The sequence below is a fragment of the Chinchilla lanigera genome, unplaced genomic scaffold (assembly GCF_000276665.1).
Source record: "Chinchilla lanigera isolate Chin_1 unplaced genomic scaffold, ChiLan1.0 scaffold00070, whole genome shotgun sequence".
Taxonomy (NCBI): Eukaryota; Metazoa; Chordata; class Mammalia; order Rodentia; family Chinchillidae; genus Chinchilla; species Chinchilla lanigera.
Genome location: NW_004955471.1, coordinates 2,752,333 through 2,774,370, shown reverse-complemented (window position 1 = coordinate 2,774,370; position 22,038 = coordinate 2,752,333). Strand labels below are relative to the sequence as shown.

The 22,038-nt window shown below is 45.5% G+C and overlaps 1 protein-coding gene across 1 annotated transcript in view; it reads right to left on the bottom strand.

Moving 5' to 3' along the window:
• Positions 1 to 17,308, bottom strand: part of Arhgap10 (Rho GTPase activating protein 10) — a 295,503-nt gene extending 278,195 nt beyond the window's left edge. The window contains exons 1-3 of the mRNA XM_013522864.1: positions 17,283 to 17,308; positions 6,849 to 7,014; positions 238 to 472 (exon numbers count right to left, since the gene is read on the bottom strand). Of these exons, the coding sequence (XP_013378318.1) occupies positions 238 to 472; positions 6,849 to 7,014; positions 17,283 to 17,308 (427 nt within the window). The remainder of the gene's footprint in view (positions 1 to 237; positions 473 to 6,848; positions 7,015 to 17,282) is intronic.
• Between the last annotated feature and the right edge of the window lie 4,730 nt (positions 17,309 to 22,038).

The window sequence follows — 22,038 nt, the reverse complement described above, 5'->3', positions numbered from 1 at the left end:
CCGGACCCGCCCCGCGCTCCTCTCCCCGCCCGCCGGCGTCTCCCGCCCGCTCCGCCACCCTCCCTTCCCTTCCCTTCCGTTCGCTTCTCCGGACGCCTCTTCCTTCTCTTCCCCACGCGCAGTCGCCCCTCCTCTTCCTTCCGAGGCGTCCTCGCTCTGGAGCGGCGTCCCTCTGCTCTCCTCCACCCCGGCGCCCGCCCCTCCCCTCGCCGCGGCTCCCGCTGCGGGGTGACTCACCCGCGGCGCCCCAGGCGGGGAACCCGAACGCTCGAGCGCCGAGCGTCGGGAGAGCAGTCGTCCCTGCGCGCGCGCGGGCGCGCTGCCTGGCGTGGGTCTGCGATCCGCGTTCCCCGCGCTTCCCGGCGCACTCGGCGCTCCCGCGGCCGCGGCGTCTCTGCTCATCCACGTCTTGGGAGCCACGGCGGCGGAGCAGGGGAACCTCGTTTCTGTCGTGTCCCGCGCGTGCAACTGCCTTGAGGCGGGAGAGGCCAGCTTTATTATACTAAAAATAACCCCCAGGAAGCAAACACCGGGAGACGAGTGGTTTTCACCGGGTAGAGGTGATGTTCAAATTCATGTCAGTGCACCCCGAAAAGCGTTCCTAGCCCCTGCGTTGTGAAACACAACTGTGGCCCCGGAACGTTAATACTTTATTGAAATGTGTGCCTAAAAGGAACATTCACTCATTACGGTGACTCTTCATAACAGCAACTTAAGTTATTAAGCAATTACTATGCGTCAGCCATGCGCTTGCCTGTAATTCCAGCGCTAAGAGCAAGGAGGCTGAGGCAGGAGGATAACAAATTTGAGCCAAGTGTAGGCAGTTTCGTGATTTAGCTAGACTGGGAATGTAACTGCAAAGGCCCTGAGTTCAACCCCTAGTACAATTATTGTGATGTTTCAGGCACACACTGGGAACTGCATACATTTTCACAAGCTCACAACATAGACTTACATATTATAGGTTGACTAATAATTTTATAATATTACCAAGAAACTTCAAAGTGATTCTTTAAAACATTCAGACTCTGCGCTGGGTAATTGAAAGTCTGTCAGGACAAGGAGCAGGAGGACTGTAACCCTCTGGAATAAGTTAAATAAGCCTCCTACTCAAGCAACTCTTTGGTTAGAAAACAGCACCACAGCATCACGCACGCCTAACGCACAGATAAACACTAATGTCTATCCTCCAACGACTTCAAGACGGTGTACAAGTAACTGGTTCCACATTCCTACTAAAATCAACAAGGAATTGGAGTCTAGAGAGGAAAAAAGAATAAAAGAGGCAAATAGGAAAGCCGCTGGCGAACCCAAGAGGTGTAAACAAACAGGAAGCTCTGTCCTCTGGGCTTCCCTCCTGAAGGGGCTGCCTGAGGACTGGAACTCAGGTCCTACAGGACTGGCAGTTCCAGTTTAGAGATGCGCCCGGGAGGAACAAACACACACGCACAAATACTTGTGCAGAAATGTTCATTGCACTGTTCATAGTAGCCAGAAAGGGGAGTCAACCCCATAACTATCGGCTATTGAATGAATAAACAAAATGTAGGTGTCTCCATACAATGCATTTTAGGGGCCTGGGATATACCTCATTGGCACGATGCCTGCCTGGCAAGCACGAGGTCCTGAGTTCGAAAAAATAATGGGTTTTTTCCAGTTCTGGGGATTGAACCCTAGGCCTTCACACTGAGCTACGTCCCCAACCCTTTTATTTGTTTTTTATTTTGAGACAGAGTTTCACTGAGTTACACAGTTGCCCAGGCTGGACTGGAGCAGCCCTCCCAGACTGCCGGGGTTACAGGCATGTCCCACCATAGGATGGAATATGAATCCACACAGTGCTGATCCGAGCTACAGCACGGTGGACTATGAACACAGTAAGCAAAGAGAAAGAAGCCAGTCACAGAAGCCACTGGTGATATTATCCATTCATATGAAATGTTCAGAACAGAGAAATTCATGCAGACAAGTACACTGGTGTTTTGGCAGGTTGGGGGAATGTAGAAGGGATGGGGGGGAGCTAATGAAAATATTTTAAACTTATATTTTGGTAATGGTTGCACAACTCTGAATATAACAAAGCCACTGCATTGTAAACTTTTAATGAGTAGGTTTTTTGGTATGTGAAATATATCTCAGTAAAGAGTTTTAAAACAAAACAAAACCAAAGAAAGCGCTGCTCCAAGCAACTGCCTGTCCTCCCTGACTACGTTCCACTCTCAGCCACTAAAACTGATTCACTCAATGTGGCCAGTTCTTTAGCTATTTCGAGCAAAACAAGTTATTTAAATGTTTGCAACATGATGAAAGGAAAAAAATAAATAAGCTAGGTATACCGCTCAGTGGTAGATCATTTGGCCAGTATGTGCAAGGCCCTAGGTTTGATCCTCAGCACCGCAAAAAAAAAAAAAAAAAAAAAAAACTTTTAAATGATTACGTGTTACCACACCCGCGCATGTGCACACAGTGCTTTCAGGCAGGTGGATGTGATACTGACTAGGTCTGTTACCACCGCCATGAGTGAAGGGGCTTAAGTAGTCCTGTGTTATTCCACTGCCTTGTGCCATGCACAGGAGAGCTAAGTGAAGAGAAACCAACATCTGGACGTTCCAGTTCTCCATTCATTGCCTAACAGCTGTCCAGCTCTCTGTGAAATGGAGACAGGGTCATCCCAGCTGTCTTGATTGAGATGATTAGATGAAACTGGTTTTGTGAAATGCCTGCCGAAAGTGACGATGATGAGGTGAAAAGGAGGAGGAAGATGGCCTGGGGAGAAGTGGCTGAAGGCGGGGATGAGGAGAAGAGAGGCAGGGCGGAGCGGGGGCAGTGTGCCGGCCAGGGGAGCCCTTCCCTCACAGCCTTCCACCGTGGGAGTCGGACCTCAAGGAACGTGATCACAGAAGCAGCTGTTACTGAGTTCCCAGTTCCACCTGCAGCTCATTAATACGTTACCCTTCTGTTCAGAGCAGCAGTGCTGGGTGCTAGTGATGCAGGAACACCCAAAACAGTGCAGTCCTCACTGTACTTGTGTCTTAAAAGGGAAAGTCCTATTCCAAAATCAAGCATACACACACACTCAGTCAGGTAAAGTGCTAGGGCTGGGGTGTGGCTCAATGGTACAGCGCTTGCCTAGCATGTATGAGGCCATGGGTTCCATCCCCAACACTGCCAAAAAGGAACAAAAATTAAAAATAAATGAAAATACTGTGGAATTCCAGTGAAGAGGTCTGTGAAAGGTTATAATCCCAGAACCTGATACAGGTTGGAGGTGGGATCAAGGAAGGCCTTACGGAAGAAGCGTCATTAAATCAATGTCCAGAAGAATCAATGGGAGAGCACGGTGCCACACACCTGTAATCCCGGCACTGGGGTGGCTGAAGCAGGAGGATTGCTGCAAGTTTGAGGCCAGCCTGGGCAACAAAGTGAGTTCAAGGCCAGCCTGAACTGCATAATGAAACCTTGTTTCAAAAAAGACCAAAAAAGGGGCTGGGGATTTAGCTCAGCGGCACAGTGCCTGCCTGACAAGCGCAAGGTTGTGAGTTCGATTCCTGGTACTGGGAAAAAAAACAAACAAAAAAAAGACCAAAAAAAAAAAATCAGTGGGAGTTAACCATTAAATGGGGAACCAAAATGGAACAATCCAAAGAAGGCAAGTCTGTGCCACCCTCCTGGGATGGTGTGTTCTAGGGAGTAAGGCTGAGCTAGTACCTTACGTGTCTGGGAGGGGAAGGTCTGCAAGGCCAGGTTGTTGGTGCAGAGCCTCCCAGACCCTATTTAGGACTTTGGGTTGTACCCAAATGCTACCAGAAGCCTCGGGACAGCTTTACACTTGTGACCGCCTTGTGTCTTCTCCCTAGCAGCTGTGCAGGGAATAGGGATCCAGTCCTACCCCTTCAAGTGACATTGGAGCCAAAGGAATAGAAACAAAATAAATTGTAGAGGGAGTTCCTAGGACTGGACAGGAGCCTGCATTTTGGAAATGGGGAAGAAGGTGGGAAAGATGGCCTCACAAGTGCCGCGCACATCACGCACAGAAAGAACATGCGATCGGAACCGGTGTGCTGGCAGTGGTAACTGGGGTGGGCAGTGCTACAGTCAGACCTGTCAAGTTTGAGATGCCTGGGGGACACAGGTACATACGGCAGGCAGCACTCAGCCCCTAAGTGCCCTCCCTGTGCTCAGTCCCTGGATGAGTTAAAGACTGAGCCCATACAAGCTGGCCACATCTCAGTCCAGATGAAGTAGAGAGGATCTGGGAGGAAACCTGCCCCTTCTGTGGGTTCGGCTGCAGACAGGAGCACCTTTCCCAGGTGAGTCACAAGGTCGCCAGCTGTAAACTCCCATCCACCTGCTGCTGAATGTCCTGAGCGGTTCAGGCTATTCAAAAAAATTGAAATTATAGCGGTAAGAGCCATAAGCTATGTCTTGATAGCTCTCCCCCTCTCTCCTCTGGCATATGCACAAGAAGTCAGGAGCGTCACCTGATCCTGCAGGGAAGCAGCACCTTGTGCACTCAAGTCACCTCACAGTACAAGGTGCTGACCACGGCGCCTTCTGCGCAGAAAGAAGGGAAAGCATAAGCAGGCCCCACCCCGCCGTGTGGGCTTGTGCTCTCAGCCTTCCCAAGCATCTCCTACCGCATTTCTGCTTTTTTATCTCTTGGCCCAGAACTTACTCACAGGGCCACGCCTTACTGCAGACAAAGATGGAAAGTGTGGTATTTTATCAGGTGCTGTCCGGTGCCACCCGACATGGAATCTGAATTTTCCCACAAAGGGAAAAGGGACAGTAGGTTCTGAGCAGGCACCTAGCAGTTTGTGCTGCAGGCTGACACCTTTACAAGGGAGAGATATAGATTACAGTCATAGCAAAACATAAACGATATAATGACGAGAAATAAAAGATCTTTAGATGTCTTCCAGACTGGATGTGTGAGGCTGCATTCTCTCATCACTTAAGGAAAACAAAACAAAACAAAGAAAGATGCTAAAAGGAATATGCTCCTTCAGTAAATTAGTGGACTATGTCACTGAAAACCTCGGCAGAGGGGTGGGTCCAGCTTCTGAAGCCGCTACCCACACTCCAGCTGTCACCCTCTGCAACTCTGTCAGCTCAGCCCCCCCAGCCCTGCCTGCTGACTTTAGCCTCCAGAAAGCATGCTTCCTGCCCACCAAGCAGATTCAACATTTCCAGGCTTCCTAAAAAAAAAATCTCTTCCTATCTAGATACAGCGGTGCATACCTGTTAGCCCAGCTTCTTGGGAAATGGAGGCAGGAGGATTGCAAGTTGTAGGCCAGCCTGGGCAACTCGGCGAGACCCTGTCTCAGAAGGGCTCAGGGTTACATGGTCAGTGGCGGCCAACATAGGCAGACAGGTTCTAGCCCCAGTACAGGAACAGAAAAGAAAACAACAAAACCTTCCCGAGCTGGAAAGACGCTCCCCTATCATAGCTACTTCGGCTGTCATCAAACCGTGTTAGGACACTGCCGTCCCCTGCAGGCTGTCACTCAGCAGTTATTATGGTCAAAGGGAGAGGACGGCCAAGTAGCCAAGCCACTCTGGGGCTGCCATTTGAGCAGGAGACGGTGAATCCACCCAGATACAGGGAGCTGCACAATGAGTGCGTGAACTAGCATCAGTAATACATACAGTGGTGGTGCTTGTACAGCAGTGTGAACCTACTTAACTATAATGTGCCAGTATGTGTAAAAATGGTTAAGATGAGAAATTTTATGTTATAGACTGTATATTTTATCATAAAGTATGAAGGAGTAATAAGAGATGCCCCCCTTTCTCTCTGGTAGTGCACCTTTCTTAAAGATGAACCCTCACACAGTATAATAACTGCCCAAATGTGTCTGACATCCTCGTTACATTTTTTTCAGGGCTGAGAATGGAGCCGAGCAAGTGCTCTACCACTAAGTCAACCTCTGCATGTTTAAAGAACTTTTCTCTTCATAGAGCCTGGTGAGAGTTCGTGACCTAAGCAACTGAGCAGTGCAATTTGAGAAGAACAACACTGAGAACGTAGTCTTCCCAGCAACCTGGGTAAGGGCTACAGAGACTGAACCCAGAATCAAGTCAGAATCTCTGTGTCTTCCAGGATTACAGTATGATACGCAAAACTGCTACTCATCCCCAGAGTATTTACTGAGTACCCATCACATGCCAGAGACTGTGCTGTTGTACTGCAGTCCGCCAGTGGGGAAAAACCAAGCGCAGTTCCAGCTTCATGGAGTAACATGCAGAGAGACAGAGGAGAAGGGTAAGGGAATAGCAAGTCGCTGGCAGCGTAAATGTTAAGGGAAAATGCTGAGAAATGCCAGGAAGCTGAAGGTGGTGAGCTTACAGGAGACTTCGGACTATTCCAAGAGAGGACAACTGAGCTAAGAGCTGCAGGCCAAGAAGTCCGTGGCAGAGGTGCCATGAAGTTGATGTGGTGATGCAGAAGACAGAAGCATTCTTCTGGAGGCTTTGTGGGAAACCACACTAAGAAGCTGGAAAAGGCCCCAGGCTGGGGCTGGAGCACCTCGGGCTCAGAGGAGGCTGGATAGGGAGGGGCGGCCCCGCCTCACCCCTCTGCGCTAGGCACTCTGCTTTCCGGGGAAACCCTGAGCCTGGACTTCAGACCTCCCTGGTTATTTCAAAGCAGGAGCACCTCCTCCAGCAGCCCTAGACATCCTAGCTTAGCGACATAGCTTGAGACTTCCGAGGGAGTTCTGGAACTACCGTGCTGACCTTGGGATATCGGGATGACAAATATTGACTGAGTGCCTGGGTAGGCAAAGCTCTGTGGTAACTACTGCAAGAAATACTAAGGGAAAAGTCCTTGATCTGAAGGTACTCACAAGCGGCCATGCTCTCCACTCTCCGGGAGGAATACGCTGACTCTTGGGCAACTGTGAAGCAAGGCACACTGCCACTTCCTCCCGCCAGTCTGACAAGCTCGCTGAGAAGCGGGTGTTTCTGGAGGAGCTGGGAGGAAGTGAGTGTGTGGGGTAGGCTTCTCCAACCCTCCCACATTAAAATTCATATCCTCTGAAGAAATCGGGGAGTCTGCAGGTCAGCACACGCCAACACCCTTCTCAGGAAAGTCACTAGGGGCGATGACTGCTTCCTGCCCCCAGCCTTTGCAGACTTGGCCAGAGGAGGGCCGGGGCTGTAGAAGACGGGCCCCATGCTATGCCTATCACAGGCATTCCCCAGGCACAGATCCCCTCAGGCAAATGTGAGCCTCTCTCTTCTGATCTGTGGATCCACTGAGCAGTGACCTCTCGGTTTGCCCTGATAACTGAGATAAAAATAATTACAAGGAAAGAGAAGCGCTCTGAAGAGTATGCATTTCCCAGCAGGCCCATGCCCCATTGGACCCAGTAAGAGGTTTCCACAGGGTGACCTTAAATCAGGCAAGTATCTAGCCACTGGGAAGCCACTCTTGAAATAAAAAGTGTGTTCTTGTCCTTTAACCCAGCAATTTCAGACCTAAGAACACAGTTTTCAGTGTATATGCCTGAGGGAGAAGGAGGAGGGAGAGGAAGAGAAGGAGGAGGAAGAGAAGGAGGAGGAGGAGGAGAAGGAAGAGGAGGAGGAAGAAGAGGAGGAAAAGGAGGAGGAGGAGGAAGCAACCACAGGAAAAGAATAAATGAGAGCATATCCACCCAACAGACTACAAGATTCACAGGCTTCCACACCATTAACATGATCAGCTTCCGCTCTAGGTGGTGGGTGTGGTCTTTTCTGAATACTGAGCTTCGTTTCCACTTCCCAGCAGCACCGTGATTTCCACCTGGGTAATCATGCTCCTACATATATGTAGTCCTGGCAAAATTCCTGTGCCTGCCTCCCACTAGAGACTCTAAGGAGATCCCGGATGAGCCCTTCTGTAAGCCTGCCTCTTGGCTCTGCCACCGCCCAGGGCGGGGCATGGGACTTAGGTCAGCTGAGCAGACTCTGCCTGGACTTTGACTTCTGGACATAGTAAAGCACTGGCAGAAGAAGCCATACACTCGTCTGGCTCAGTCTAGAGTGTTGAACAAGACGGGCAGGCTAGCCAGTATCTTCTTCTAGGCTGGTTCTTCTGACTTCAGTATGCACCGCTTATAGCAAATAAAATGAGTTTTTATTAAAGTTGCCAGAATGTGTTTTTTCCTTGCCCCCAAAGAAAATTATGAGATATCTAGGACCTTCAGGGAAACTGTAAGGTATTTGGAGTTTTTGATCTACCTGAAATGTAACCAAAAACAGCAACACTCACATGTAGGGAGCCTAGTAGCCTATGGCACATACTGCAGAAATAAGTCATTAAGTTATCTTTGATCACTCTGCCCTGGTAGTGCCACCTTACGTCCTCTTTGCCTGGAACTGGCTTGTTTATATTATTATCCTGGCATTTCCTCACTTTTATCATTTGCCATGGAGTTTTCACTTTTCAGTGGGATTTTACTCAAAATAATTGAATGGAAAGGATTTTTTTCTTTTTTTTTTTTTTCCGGTACCGGGAATCGAACTCACGACCTCATGCTTGCCAGGCAAGCACTGTGCCACTGAGCTAAATCCCCAGCCCCTTGGAAGGGATTTTTAAAAACCAGCTGGGATGGGTTTGCTCAGCCTCCACTGTGAATCTTTCAGCTCCTGCCAGGATCACGTCTAGTAGTGTGAGACGCAGGTGGAGTGAATACAGTTCCCCTGTGACACGAGATAACCGCGGATAACACACCGCGCTTTCTCTGCTCTTTCCAGAAGCACTGTAATGAACACGCAGTTTCAAGAATAGCACTTGCTGATGAAACAAAGCTCTCTGTGACATGGTGAGGTAGGGACAGCGCCCCTTCCAATAACAAGTGGCCAGAGAAGAGGGAACCGATAATTCTTCTCTCCTGGCCTTTTTTTTTTCTTTTTGCTATTGGGGATTGAACCCAGGGACTTTACACTTCGATACATCCCCTGCCCTTTTTTAATTTTGAGACAGGATCTCACTAAATTGCTAAGTTGGCCAGGCTGGGCTCGAACTCCAATCCTCAGGCCTCAGCCTTCCAAAGTATCGGAATTACAGGCATGCAGCTAGGTTCAGAGTGGCCCATATAACCGGGCATGGTGGCACATGCCTGTAATCCCAGCACTCAGGAGGCTGAGGCAGGAGGATCATTGCAAGTTGGAGACCAGCCTGGGCTACAAAGTGAGCTCACAGCCGGCCTGAACTGCACAGCGAGACCCTGTCTCAAAAAGACAAAAACAAAAAAACCCAGAGTGGTCCATATAGTAACCTGCAAGATGAATGAAGTTGCTAGGCCACCAGTCCAGAGAGTAAACAGAAAGCACAGAAAATTATAGGTGAGTGTAAGATGTATCAGAAAATAAAGCCCAAGTAGGACAGCTGTGAAATTTGGAAAGCAGTCTGAACTTTATCACTGTAATTCCTTGTCCTTTATTGTACTGTACAAATCTAGAGTTATTAAAATATTTTACAGTTCTCTAGCACTTATTTTTTATACAAACAACATAAAACTTTGGGCAGGAATGAACTAAAAAGATGAGTGCATATTTAATGAAAAGTACTGATTTCTACTTTCTTAAAAAAGACAATCAGGCCCTTGTACAGAGTTTTACAGCATTTACCATCCTCTCCAGACCCCCACAATGACTGTGTGAAAACTATAAAGCTAACGCTGCTGTAGGAGCATCAGCACACACATACCTCAAACGCTGAGAAACACAGGCCCAAAGGCAACTGTTCAGCACATTTCAGTACAGTTCAGGGTTTCCAGATCACTGTCTCACTGATTTGACCTTTCATTTAAGTCAAATGATTTGTTCTAAATTAATTTTTCACTTCTTTCGTCTTTGTTATTTTATTTTGATTTTTGCAGCATTGAGGGTTGAACCCAGGGAGCACTAAACTACATCCCTAGTCCTTTTATTCCATTTGATATTTAAAAAAATTTTGAGACAGCGTTTTATTAAGTTGCCCCAGCAGCCTTGAACCTGTGATCCTCCTGCCTCAGCCTTCTGAGTAGCCACCGTATCTACCTTTTTTCTTTTTTTTCTCTTGTAATACTAGGGATTAAATCCACAACTTTCACCCTCAGCCACACCCCAGAACCTTTTTATTTTTTAAACTTTGAGACAGGGTCTCACTGAATTGTTAAATTGCCAGGCTGTGAACTTGTTATCTTCCTGCCTCAGCCATTTTCCATTTATTCCAAGATTTATATGGCTTTATAAAAACTGAAACATTAATAGAAGGACTGTTTACCTTCTTTTTTTTTGGTTCCGGGAATCAAACTCAAGACCTTGCGCTTGCCAGGCAGGTGCTGTGCCACTGAGCTATATCCCCAGCCAAGACTGTTCACCTTTGTCAGCAATTGAATGAAGCCAGTTTTTTTTTGTTTTGTTTTTTTTTTTAAGAGGAGGAGAGGTTTATTTTTTCACCTTTGTTAGAGCTTTCAGTCCGTAGTCAGCTGGCTTTGAGGTGGGATGCCATGGCTAAAGGGCTTAGCGGAGAGAAGCTGCTTAGGTCATGACAATGGGGAAGCAGAGAGCAAAGGGAGGGGCAGGCAGGGAGAGAGACCCTCCCATGTCACCCCCAGGGAGCCACCTCTTCCCACCAGATGCTGCCACCAGACTGAAAGCCAGCTATACAGCACCAGAATCCAATCACTTTCCTAAAGCCCTGCCTCTGTGTCACGAGGCTCTGGGGACATGTAGATATAAACTATAACAGGCCACAATAACCAAATATCGCAGACTGTGTGCAGAGTGTATTTTCCTGCAGTTCTGGAAAGTCTGAGATCAAGGTCCCAGCCAAATCAGTTCTTGGAAAGGGCTTGCTTGGGGTGGGGGTGGGGGGCCGGGGAGCACGCTGCTACCTTCTTTCCACATTCTCACATGGCCTCCTCTTGGTGATTTCTATGAGCAAGTACAGCAGCAATTTCTGGCATCTCTCACAAGGGCACAAATGCTATCTGATTAGGGCCCCAACCTTATGACCCCATCTACCCTTAATTACTTCTTTTATAGTCCCCACCTCCAAGGACAGCCACACGGGGTGTGTGTGTCTGTGTGTGTGTGAGAGAACTTCAACATATGAATCGGAGGGAACCCGCTGATTTCCTAGGACCTTCCTAAAAAAAAGTCGCAATCTCTGTCTACCATTTGATTCAGATACACACAAATCAATCTGATGGGCTGGTATGGCACTCACTGCTTACAGGGAAGCTGAATTGTGTGCTTGAAAAAAAGCTTCAAGAGAAGGAGAAGATGAAAAAAAAAACCCACCAAATTTAGTAATAAAGACTGACTTAAGAGGCCAGGATTGCAGCTCAGTGTTGGTGCCTTTGCCTGGCGTGTTCAAGGCCCTGGATTCCATCAAAAGCAAACACACGGAAAGGGACTGACAAGAGAGGCAGAGGAGAGGGAATAACAGGGCACTGCACTCCCCGACACCAAGGATACCGTTCGCACCTGTGGGCTGAGTGTGCAGCTCAGCATTAAGCAGGCCTTTCCTCCGGACACTGAGAGGAGAGGGCAGCATGCGATACCAGACTCCTCTCACGAAGCCAGTTTTGCATCAACAGGGATATGAATAAAGCTGTAGAGACTTCCAGGCACATCTACTTCCAGTGCTTATCTCATGTAGCGGACACTGGAGGAAGACATTCTCTGCCCTCTGCGTGTTGTTAGCTCTAACCAAGTTCTTCAGGCTGCATCAGAAGTGACATGTCTGATTTCTAGGTTGAAGCACTTATTTCTGGTGCAAAGCTCTATAGCCCTTTCCTATCCTGCCTTGATAACTATGGTTGCACAACATTCTGAATGTCCTTAATACCGCTGAGAATTATTTACTTACATATGGTGAAACTGGTAAATGGTATACTATACAGTAGACCCCCACGAAGCCATGCTTAAGAATATTTGGCCTCGGTTGCGAGCAGATTTTTGCTTAGAACCTAAGAATTGTTCCTGGAAACCCCTACAATTTTGGGGGAACTGCAAATATCCTAGCTTTGGTGGTGGGAGGTTTGTATGTAGCCAATCTGAGAGTTTTATTCAGTTCTCCTTGCTGCTGATTGGCTGCTGCCCAGGCGGATGTGCCAGCATTCCCGCATCATAACAGGTTGCTCTATTCCTGTAGTTATTTCCAGTGTTCTTCTAGCCCTAAGATCCCTAAAATGCCACCAAAACACCCCGCACCTTGTAAGGGTTTATTAATACAGTATTTTATTAAATTACATAACTGTAGGAGATATAGCATATTTAGTGCTTAAACTATAAAAATAGGCATTTCTAGGCATTTTTCTGTCCATATCTGACATCGCGGCTTCTTACAATTTTCAGGTGCTATAGGAATGTAATCCCTGCAAATTTCAGGGTTCCTCTGTATACATATTTTGCCATGATAAAAAACAATCTCCAAAAAAGTTTTTCCATCAAGTTCTTCCAGTATTGATAGGAGTAAGGAAAACTAGGCACTCGTATTGTTGGTGAGAGCACAAATAGGTACCTTTTTCTAGAAATAATTTTGTTGAAACTTATTAAAAGACTGTTATTTGAGTCATTTATTCTTCGTTTTTTTGTGTTTTTTCTTTGGTACCGGGAATCCAACTCATGACCTTACACTTGCCAGGCAGGCACTTAAGCCACTGAGCTATATCACCGGTCCCATTTATTCCTCATTTGAAAACTTGACCTTTTTTTTGTAATTTGAAAGGTTTTAGGGGGCTGGGGATTTAGCTCAGCGGCACAGCGCCGGCCTGGCAAGTGGGAGATTCTGAGTTGGACTCCTAGTACTGGAAAAAAAACCCAAAAAAACCAAAAACTGAAAAGTTTTGTGTAAAATGATCCATAATTCTAACTTTTTTTACTTTTAAAATTTTTCTTTTTTTTTTGTCTTTTTGAGACATGGTCTTGCTATGCAGTTCAGACTAGCCTTGAGCTTACTTTGTAGCCCAGGCTGGCCTCGAACTTGCGGTGATCCTCCTGCCTAAACCTCCCAAGGGCTGGGATTACAGGCCTGTGCCACCGTGCCCAGTTTAATATTTTTTAAAATGAGATCTCACTATGTTACCCAGGCTAGTCTCAAAGTACTAGCCTCAAGTGATCTTCCTGACTCAGCCTCCCTGGTGCCAAAACTACCCTTATGCCTGGCTCTTAGCATGATTTTCAAAAGCCAAAACCTTTAAACAGTCTAAATTTGACCATTGTAAATGTGTTAAGGAATTTAGAACATATTCATGTAATTGAGCAATATGTAAGTATTTAAAATTATAGTATAGAAAAATATTTAATGACATAGCAGAAATGCTCCAATATAATGTTGTGGGGTCTATAGTGCATGCCTGTAATCTCAGCACTCTGGGAGGCTGAAGCAGAAGGATTGCAAGTTTGAGCCTAGCCAGGCAACTTAGGGACTTAGCAAGGCCCTGTCTCAAAATACAAAAGGGCTAGGGTTGTAGCTCAGTGCAAAGGGCAGGGACTCAACCCCCAAGTACTGGGGAAAAAAAGATACAAAGCCTAGGCTTTAAGTTGATTACTGAGTCCCTAAATGTTCAGTACTCTACATGAAGTTTTGTAACTTACTTCCATATAAACTTAGTTTGACAACATTCATTCCTACGAGTCTACATTGACTTTCAGTTCAGAAAATTACTCTGTGAGATGGGTAACATTAAACTGTAAGAGTCTAATTTATTTTCTCTAAATACCTTAGGATGTAAGTTACCTGTGCCTAAAACCAAACTCATTAAAGTAGCAAAGTTCACAAAAACCTCTCCTCCTGTTTCTTGTCTTCCTCGGATTAGGCTTCCTCCTAACCATGCCTCTTTTACCCGTGCCATCTGCAGGTCGTTACTGAGAGAAGAATAGCAAAAAGGAGACTTTGGCTAGTTCTGCTTTCTCCGTTACTGTTCTAGCATGACATCACCTTCCCTAGGGTCTTCTTGTTTTGGTTCTTGCTGTGAATATGTCCTTAAAAGGATCCTTTTTAGCTTTTTACTGTTTTTCACACCTCTGAACTCACTCTGGATTCTCTTTCCTGGTATTATTATTCAAGGGTCATTGTGCTTCCTCGTGTTGAGGGGCATGAACACATCTGTGGGTTATGTCACATTCTGCCTTCAGTAGGAGACATACCTCTGCAGTTACTTTGATTTTTCTTAGATACCTCTCTGGTTCTACCTTGCTAGTGACCTTATTTAAGATGATAGTATTTAACCTGAGTTAGAGGAACCGCCAAAGGCACGGGAAGACTTCTCAAGGAGCACTATTCTCAAAGATATTTTGACTTCTGGACTCAAGTTCCATTTGTCCTCTTCCCAACAAGTGATCTGCGTTAAAAAGCATTTTGCAAACCCTCCCTTCCCACTCCCTGTTCATACTGACATGCTCACCAAGGAGGAGAAGTTGACAAGCACAGCGCAAGTTCACTTTCTGCATCGTGGCCATGGGTGCCGTTGAGAAGCTCTGAATATATTATAGGCTGAGGTGGTAGGAGCGAGGACAGTTTCCCTGTAGTGACGTGGCTTTCACACCCCTAATACAATTAGAGAATGCATAGTTCCTGAGGAAGGGGTGCCTGGAAGCAAAATGAATACAATGTTTGTAGGAAGTATTGAGCTGGGGATGTGGCTCAGTGGTAGAGCACATGAGGTGTGAGGCCTTGAGTTTGATCCCCAGCACTACCTTGCCCCTCAAAAACAGAAATATTGAATAAATGATGCCTTGCCTTTTCTCCCCTTTGAACAGACACATTTTCTCACTCTCCCGTGTTCCTTCCTAGAATGCGTGGTCAGCTGGAAACAAAAGCACCTGTGTACAGATTAGTCACACTGATTCTTCTTCTTTTTTTTTTTTCCAGTACTGGGAATCAAACTCATGACGTTGCGCTTGCCAGGCAGGTGCTGTGCCACTCAGCTAAATCCCCAGCCCCACGCTGATTCTTTAAAATATAACTGGAATGCTTTCCAGTACTTCTAAGATTTCTGAGACATACTGGACAAAACATATGCGAAAAACATTTCACATGACCTTTTCACAGCAGTATGCATTATTCAACAAGGCAGGTAAGAGTTATTTTATCAGTTCATCTGATGAAACCGTAAGTTATTCCATCTCCTGACCACCTTTCTGGTCCTCTGACTCCTACGCTAGAAGTGAAGCTCGTGACTGTGCTCTCCGCTGATCTGTTTTGAAGATTAAATGGATTCGGCCTGCAGTAAACAACGCAAAGTGCAAGCAGCAGTGCCTAGTACACAGAAGTACTATCCAAGTGGGCTGATCCTCCTCCTCAGCCTTTTGTCCTCTTTCCTGTCTGCACTGTCTCCTTTTGTAACCTCACCTAATCTCTTGGCTTTAAATGCCATCTATGCTGATGACCCCTCAAATTGTATTTCCAGCACCTGTCTGCTTACTCCAGCACTCCAGACATGTAAACATCTCCACTTGGAGTCTTTGTTTTTTGATTTTTTTTTTTTTTTTTTTTTGGTTTTTCTCCGGTACCGGGAACCGAACTCACGACCTTGCGCTTGCCAGGAAGGCGCTTTTGCCGCTGAGCTAAATCCCCAGCCCCGAGTCTTTGTTTTTTGAGACAAGGTCTTGCTGTGCAGTTCAGGCTGCCCTTGAACTCACTGTCTACCCAGGGTGACCCCAAACTCATAGCGATCCTCCTGCCTCAGTCTCCCCAGAGCTGGAATTACAGGTCTGAGCCACTACACCTGGGTCTTCTCCACTTGGATTCTTAATGGACATCTCAAACTATGCTCTCCAAACCGAATTTATAGTCTGTCTCCCTAAGACTATCCCACTGTCAGCCCTCCCCTTGTTACTTGATGTCAACGCCATCCTTCCAGTTGCTAAGGTCTAAAAGACTTGGAGCGAATCTGCATTCTTCTCATTCCCTCAGTCCCCATAACTAATCCATTGCTCTGCAAAAACAACCTGAATCTGAGCACAGTTCACGGCCACCAAGCAGCTATCTCACTTCTGGTGACAGCAGTAGACTCCTGCTTCTGTTATTGCTCTCTGCAGTCCATATTTGCAGCGAAGCAGTCAGAGGGACACTTCTAAAATGGAAATAAAGCCAGATCACATCATCCCTCTGCCTAAAGTCCTTTAACACCCCCCAGAACCAAGCTTTATTTTTTTTCCATCTTTTTGAGAGAGAGTCTCGCTATGCAGTTCAGGCTGGCCTGGAGCTCACTTTGTAGCCCAGGCTGGTCTCAAACTGGCAACGATCCTCCTGCCTCAGCCTCCTGAGTGCTAGGATTACAGGCTTGCAACACCACACCCGGTCCAACCTTTTTAAGGGTTATATAAACATGCATTTTGTACATACACTGACTTGTCAGAAAGTGCACTAACATGCACCAGATTGCTTCCACTTGTTATCTGAGGGTGGAAGTAGCACAGGTCATCATGTAAAAGTATTTGCCTTTTGACCAAGTAGTATTACATCTAAGAATTTATCTTTAGGAAATGATCCGGAGATGGCCAAAAATTCAAGTTCAAGGATGTTGATCGCAACTGTATTTGTAACGGGCAAAAATTAGAAATAGCCTAAATATCTAACAACAACAGGAAACCACATCTGTGGTCCCAATAGATAGATAGTAGATAATCTTATGAGGTTGAATATGTTTTCAAAAGAATCAAACTATTATGGCTTGTGTCTACATGTCCCCCAAGGCCTCATGCAGTCACAGGTGGTGCTTTCTCAGAGATGGCTGGATCCAGGGTGTGTGACACTGGAAGTGATTCATGGTGCAATGCCAGGATCAAGGGCACTGGGATTAAGTGCTACCTGCCCTAAGTAGTTTGGATAAGATAAAAGGGGCAGAAAGAGTTGTGACTGTCCCTTGCTTGCTTTTGCTGTCTTCTGCCTGCAATGAAATATTTCTCCTCTGCAATGCCACCCTGTCCTAGAGCCAGTCGATTATGGACTGAAACCTCTACAAACTATAAACCAAATAAACTTTTTCTCCTTTAACTTTGGGTGTTGGGTATTTTTGTCTGAGCAATAAGTGACTAAAACAGAAACACACATTGTCAGTAAAAAAAAAAAAAAAATGTATGAGCCAGCAAGTCCACTACAAGACCAACTGTGCAAATTAAAAAGTATATGGAAAGAGCCCAAGACTGGCAGGAGATGCATCAAAATATTCACAGCAGTTGTCCCATAGGAATCCCACAGAGGTGGTCTTGACTGAGAGTGGAACAAGCCTGGAAGAGCCCTACTTCTCATCAGCAAGCCTGCTAGGAGTTCACTAACCAGAATTAGAGACCATGCTCACCAACACTTCCTACAGCCGTCTGCCATGTCCGCTTAGGCAGCCACCTCCTCTGCAGGCAGCAAATCCACTCAGAGCATTTCACATACATCCAGAGGTATTTTAACGGAATTTATTTTAACAAAATCATTCTTTTCCAGCATGCTTAACAAATAGGAAAAGAAAATCTCCTAATGCTTTCAGGAATTTAACCCTTGAAGTCTCTCCCAGATTAGGCTGGGTTGAGCTACTTTCTGCAATGACTGATAAGAGTTTCTCAAGAGCTTCTTATCGGTTTTTTCTTGTTTGAAACAGTAGTTACAAATGCAAGATATAAGTTCCTTGTCCTGCCCTGTGCCTAGTACTCTGTTTTTAGTTTGTATTTTTCTTGGATTTTACATGTTGACTTTGAATTTTAGTTCTCAGAGCCAAGTACAGTGGCACACACCTGTAATCCCAGCACCTGAGGAGACTGAGAAGCAGGATCACAAGTTTGAGTTCAGCCTGGGCAATTTAGCAACTTAATGAGACTCTGTCTCAAAAAAATAAAAAGGAAAACAAAATTTTTAAATAAATAAATAAAAAAGGGATAAGGGTGCAGCTCAGTATAAGGGCCTTGAGTTCAACACCAAGTGGGGAAAAAATTTTTCTAGTTAGTTACCTAAAGAGGGGATCAAAAGAAGGAAAGAAAATTTAAATTAACAGCACTTTTTCTTCTATTCAGCCCATACTCAGAGGATACATTAAGTTGCCAAAAAAGTCTAAGAAAGAGAAAGGCAAAGTGGTGTCTGTCATCCCAAATATCAGGGAGGGTAGGCAGGGGAATCACAAGTTCAAGGCCAATCTGGGCAACTTAGTGAGATCCTGTCTTTAAAAACAAAGAAAAATCACATCTCTCATTCCTTCCATAACTGAGCGTAGATACCTTCTGAGCTACCAACTCATTTTCACTGAAAAGTAAAACAAAGAAACAAAAACCAGAACAGAAAGCCCTCAACCACGGAATAAACTACTAGATTATCCAAAATGACCTGAAAGGCAAACTTGTAGATTCTTTTCATAATCAAGTAATAAAACTCAACCACAAAATGTGTAATTTATGCAATAAAACAAGTTGACTTTAGCACATTCTTTTTAAAATCCATTTAGTTTTGAGTTAAGGCAAGGTGCTTAAATAACTCACATATGTAATAATGAGGACATGAAATTTCACAAGACTTTGGTTATGAAGCTGTGTGTGAAAACATAGTCACAATATGAGAACATTACTCTTTTGCAATATAGAACAGAATTTGTCAGAAACAGACCCAGGAAAATGGGACAGAGCTGATTCTCTGTGTGTGTGTGTATTTTCCAAACTACTTTGTATTATTTGAGAAAAGAATTCTATTCTTTTCCAGGGAGAGAGAAAAATAGAAATTACTAAAATAAAAGTGAGCTCGCCATATAAAACAAGCAGCTAAATTCTAGTCTTAGTTTGGAGTGATATAAAAGGAATGTCCATTTGGGTTTTATCTCCCAAGACATGTCCACAGTATATTTATTCAATTTAAAATCTGAATATTAATAGCATTACATTAAAAACAAAAAATCCCAAACCAAAACTAAAAGCCCTCTCCAAGGAAAAAGAAGAAAAATAAAAGTTACTTGCTCCTAGACAATCAGTTAAATCTAAGATGGAATTTCTCTTCAAATTTACACGATGGTTCTCGGTTTAGGATTTATGATAGGGCGGGGATACAATACAGCTCAGTGGCACAGTGCCTGCCTGGCAAAAGCACAAGGTCCTGAGTTTGATTCCTGGTACCAAAAGAAAAGAAAAAAAGGAATTATGATAGTTTGGAGAGGATTTCAAGGACACTATCTAACGTCTAAGCTTTTGTTCTTTTCCTAGTGACAGTTAATTTAAAATTATACTTGCACAAAAGAGAGAATAAATCTATCAGAGATTTTAAAATGGACCTAGTTATAGCTTAAAGTATTTTGTGGATAACAGCAATCTTCAGTCTCTACTGTTATGATCTGTTTCAGCCATACTTACTATCACAGAAGTAAAAGGAATAATCATTTCTCAATGCATACGCATCCAAACTACATGAATAACTCTAAACACAGTGAAGAGCTGATCTATGGCCCCTAGGAGCCTCCTGCAAACTTAAGGATGGGATGTGTCAGTCAGCCTTCTGTCACTGTAACAAAATACCAGAGATAAATAACTTATAAAGAGAAAAGATTTATCTTGGCTCACAGTTTTAGAAATTCCAGTCTATGACTAGGTAGACCTACTGCTTTTAGGTCTCTGATGGTGGTGGCAGATAGCAATGACAGGGAATGTTTAGTGGAACAAATGGCTTACCTAATGGCCAGGGAGCAAAAAAAGACAGAGGAAGGGCCTGGGGTCCCTCTGGGGCATACCCCCAATGACCTAAAGGCCTCCCACAGTCCCCTCCTTTTGAAGGTCCACAGCACCTCCCAAGAACACCAGCCTACAGTCCAACCCTGACACATGGGCCTCTGTGAACACGCACCAGCATGCTGATCATTGATGCTATGGGCTGTATCCTCCTCATACATAGTCGCTAAGTCCACTTTCTACTCAAGAGCCCCATAACTTCACCTTCTGGTTGAACTTTGCACTTTTTGCAAGCTTAAATTCAACCCCTCTCCTCCTCCCTCTCCTTCCTACTCCTCCCCATCTTCTTTTTCTTGGAAGATTTCCATGTTGTCCTGAGCTCAGAGGCAGCCTGCCCAGGGTGTACTGACTTGGGTCTCTTCCTGCTGTCCATGTCAGCGCATGGCTAGCTCCTCCCTGACCACAGGCCCCTGCCACCCTCTTACTTCCAGCTACTTCTGGGTTGCTGGCGGCACTGAGAAAGCTGCTGTGGAGGGAAACTCAGGAAACTCTTGGGCACTCAGTATTCCAAAGGGCATGCAGATGGTCACTGTCACCTACCCCAGTGTGTGGGACCAGAGGCCTTGTCAATGGGGCCTACTGAACTAAGTGGTGACCCTCTCTGCTCTAAAGGCCTCCGTGTCCCCCAGGGAACTGCTTGTCCTCTCAGCTGACTCAGGGGAGTGGACAGAGGGGCCATCCTCTCCAGCCTGCTAAATTCTGGTCAAATGCCTTCAGACTGTCTTCCTCCTTCCAGGGGCTGAGCTCTTATTTCCTTCTGGGTCTACTACACAGCTTCCAACTGTACAACTTACATTTATGGTATAACCACTATACTCTGAGTCCTCCAAGCTCTTATTCACTTTGAGCTTAAAAAATTTGTTTTCTCTTTCAAAACATCTGGCCCTTACTACAAAAAGCCGACTGATTCTCCTTTGGTTTTAAAATCCCCTTCAGGAACATAGGTGACTTTGCTTTTGGCTATGTCTCCCCAACCTCGAAGTAATGAATTCTATTACGTCAAAGGGTAGTAAGAGAGGCCTGGTAGTGGAGCAGGGAACCCAAAACCTGGGAAGAAGAGGAGCATCAATTATGATCTCTGAATTGTATCCTACTACATTCACTAGAAAGTGTGTTTATTAGGAAATATGTGATAGTGGTAATCAGGGTGATACCACCCCCTAGTGGACACTTAAAATGTGCAGGACATGTATAGTGGACACAGTGACAGGAATTTAGCAGCATTTTGTGGGTGGACAGTTGGGGTGGTAAATATCCCACAATGTGCAAAAAATTCCACACAAAATGCTAATAGCCAGCTGTTGAAAAACCCCAGAAGTATCCTCTGCTGGGCCTTTTCCAGGCTTTGAGCTTGTGCACAGCCCTGAGGCCCCCCTTTCAGGCATCAGGCCCAACTTGTTCACTTCTAAGAGTTTGATTCTTTATCGCTTCACAGTTCTATGGGACTAATCTGCTCTCTGTGCTTTCTTTGGATATGTTCAGTGTGAGCTGTTCAGGAGGGGAGTGAAGTGCACAGCGGGCAGTACACTGGCCCGTTCTTTCCTTTAACTTCAGATTCCCCACCGGGAGTGATGGTACACGCCTGTAATCCCAGCACTTGGGAGGCTGAGGCAGGAGGATCACTGTGAGTTCAAGACTAGCCTGGCTACAATGTGAGCTCAAGGCCAGCCTGAACTGCACAGCGAGACTCTGTCTCAAAAAAGACAGAAAAAAAAAAAAAAGATTCTTCTTCCGTTCTGGGTCCATCCAGTGGTTTAAGGATTTTGTCTCTGAGCTTGCCTGACCACTTTTCTATAGAAGGAATACACAAAAATTATTTCCATGGTTCATGCTGTCAATCTTATCATTGCTGTGTGCCAGATAAAATGTGCAAGATGCTATACTTTAGGCTGGTCATTAACTCCATGATCTGGGGCCATTGAGTTCCAGAAGCCATCTAGTTTTTTTGTCTGTAAGAATGCTTGCCAAAGCAAGACCCCATCCCAAATAAAGATAATAAAAGGGCTGGAAATGCAGTTCAGCTCTCCCATGCAGAAGCCCCTGCATTACAAGGCCAATACAGCAGTAGCTGGTGGGGGGATCCTGAACATTTCAGGCTTTTCTCCCTCTGCAGGTCTGGGGTGGGGAGGAATACAGAAAGTACTGGTACAGTAGGCACTGTGCCTTAATTCATGAAAAGCCCCCAGCAATGTAACCCACCACTATTTTTGCACTATGGTTAAGAAATAGCAACACTTAATATGGCCTTTGAGGACATTAAAAGTTGTTAGCTTTTATTTTTTGCAGGTACTGGAGACTGAACTGAGGGCCTCTGCACTGAGCTACATTCTCAGCTGTTTTTTGAGATAGGATCTTGCTAAGTCACTT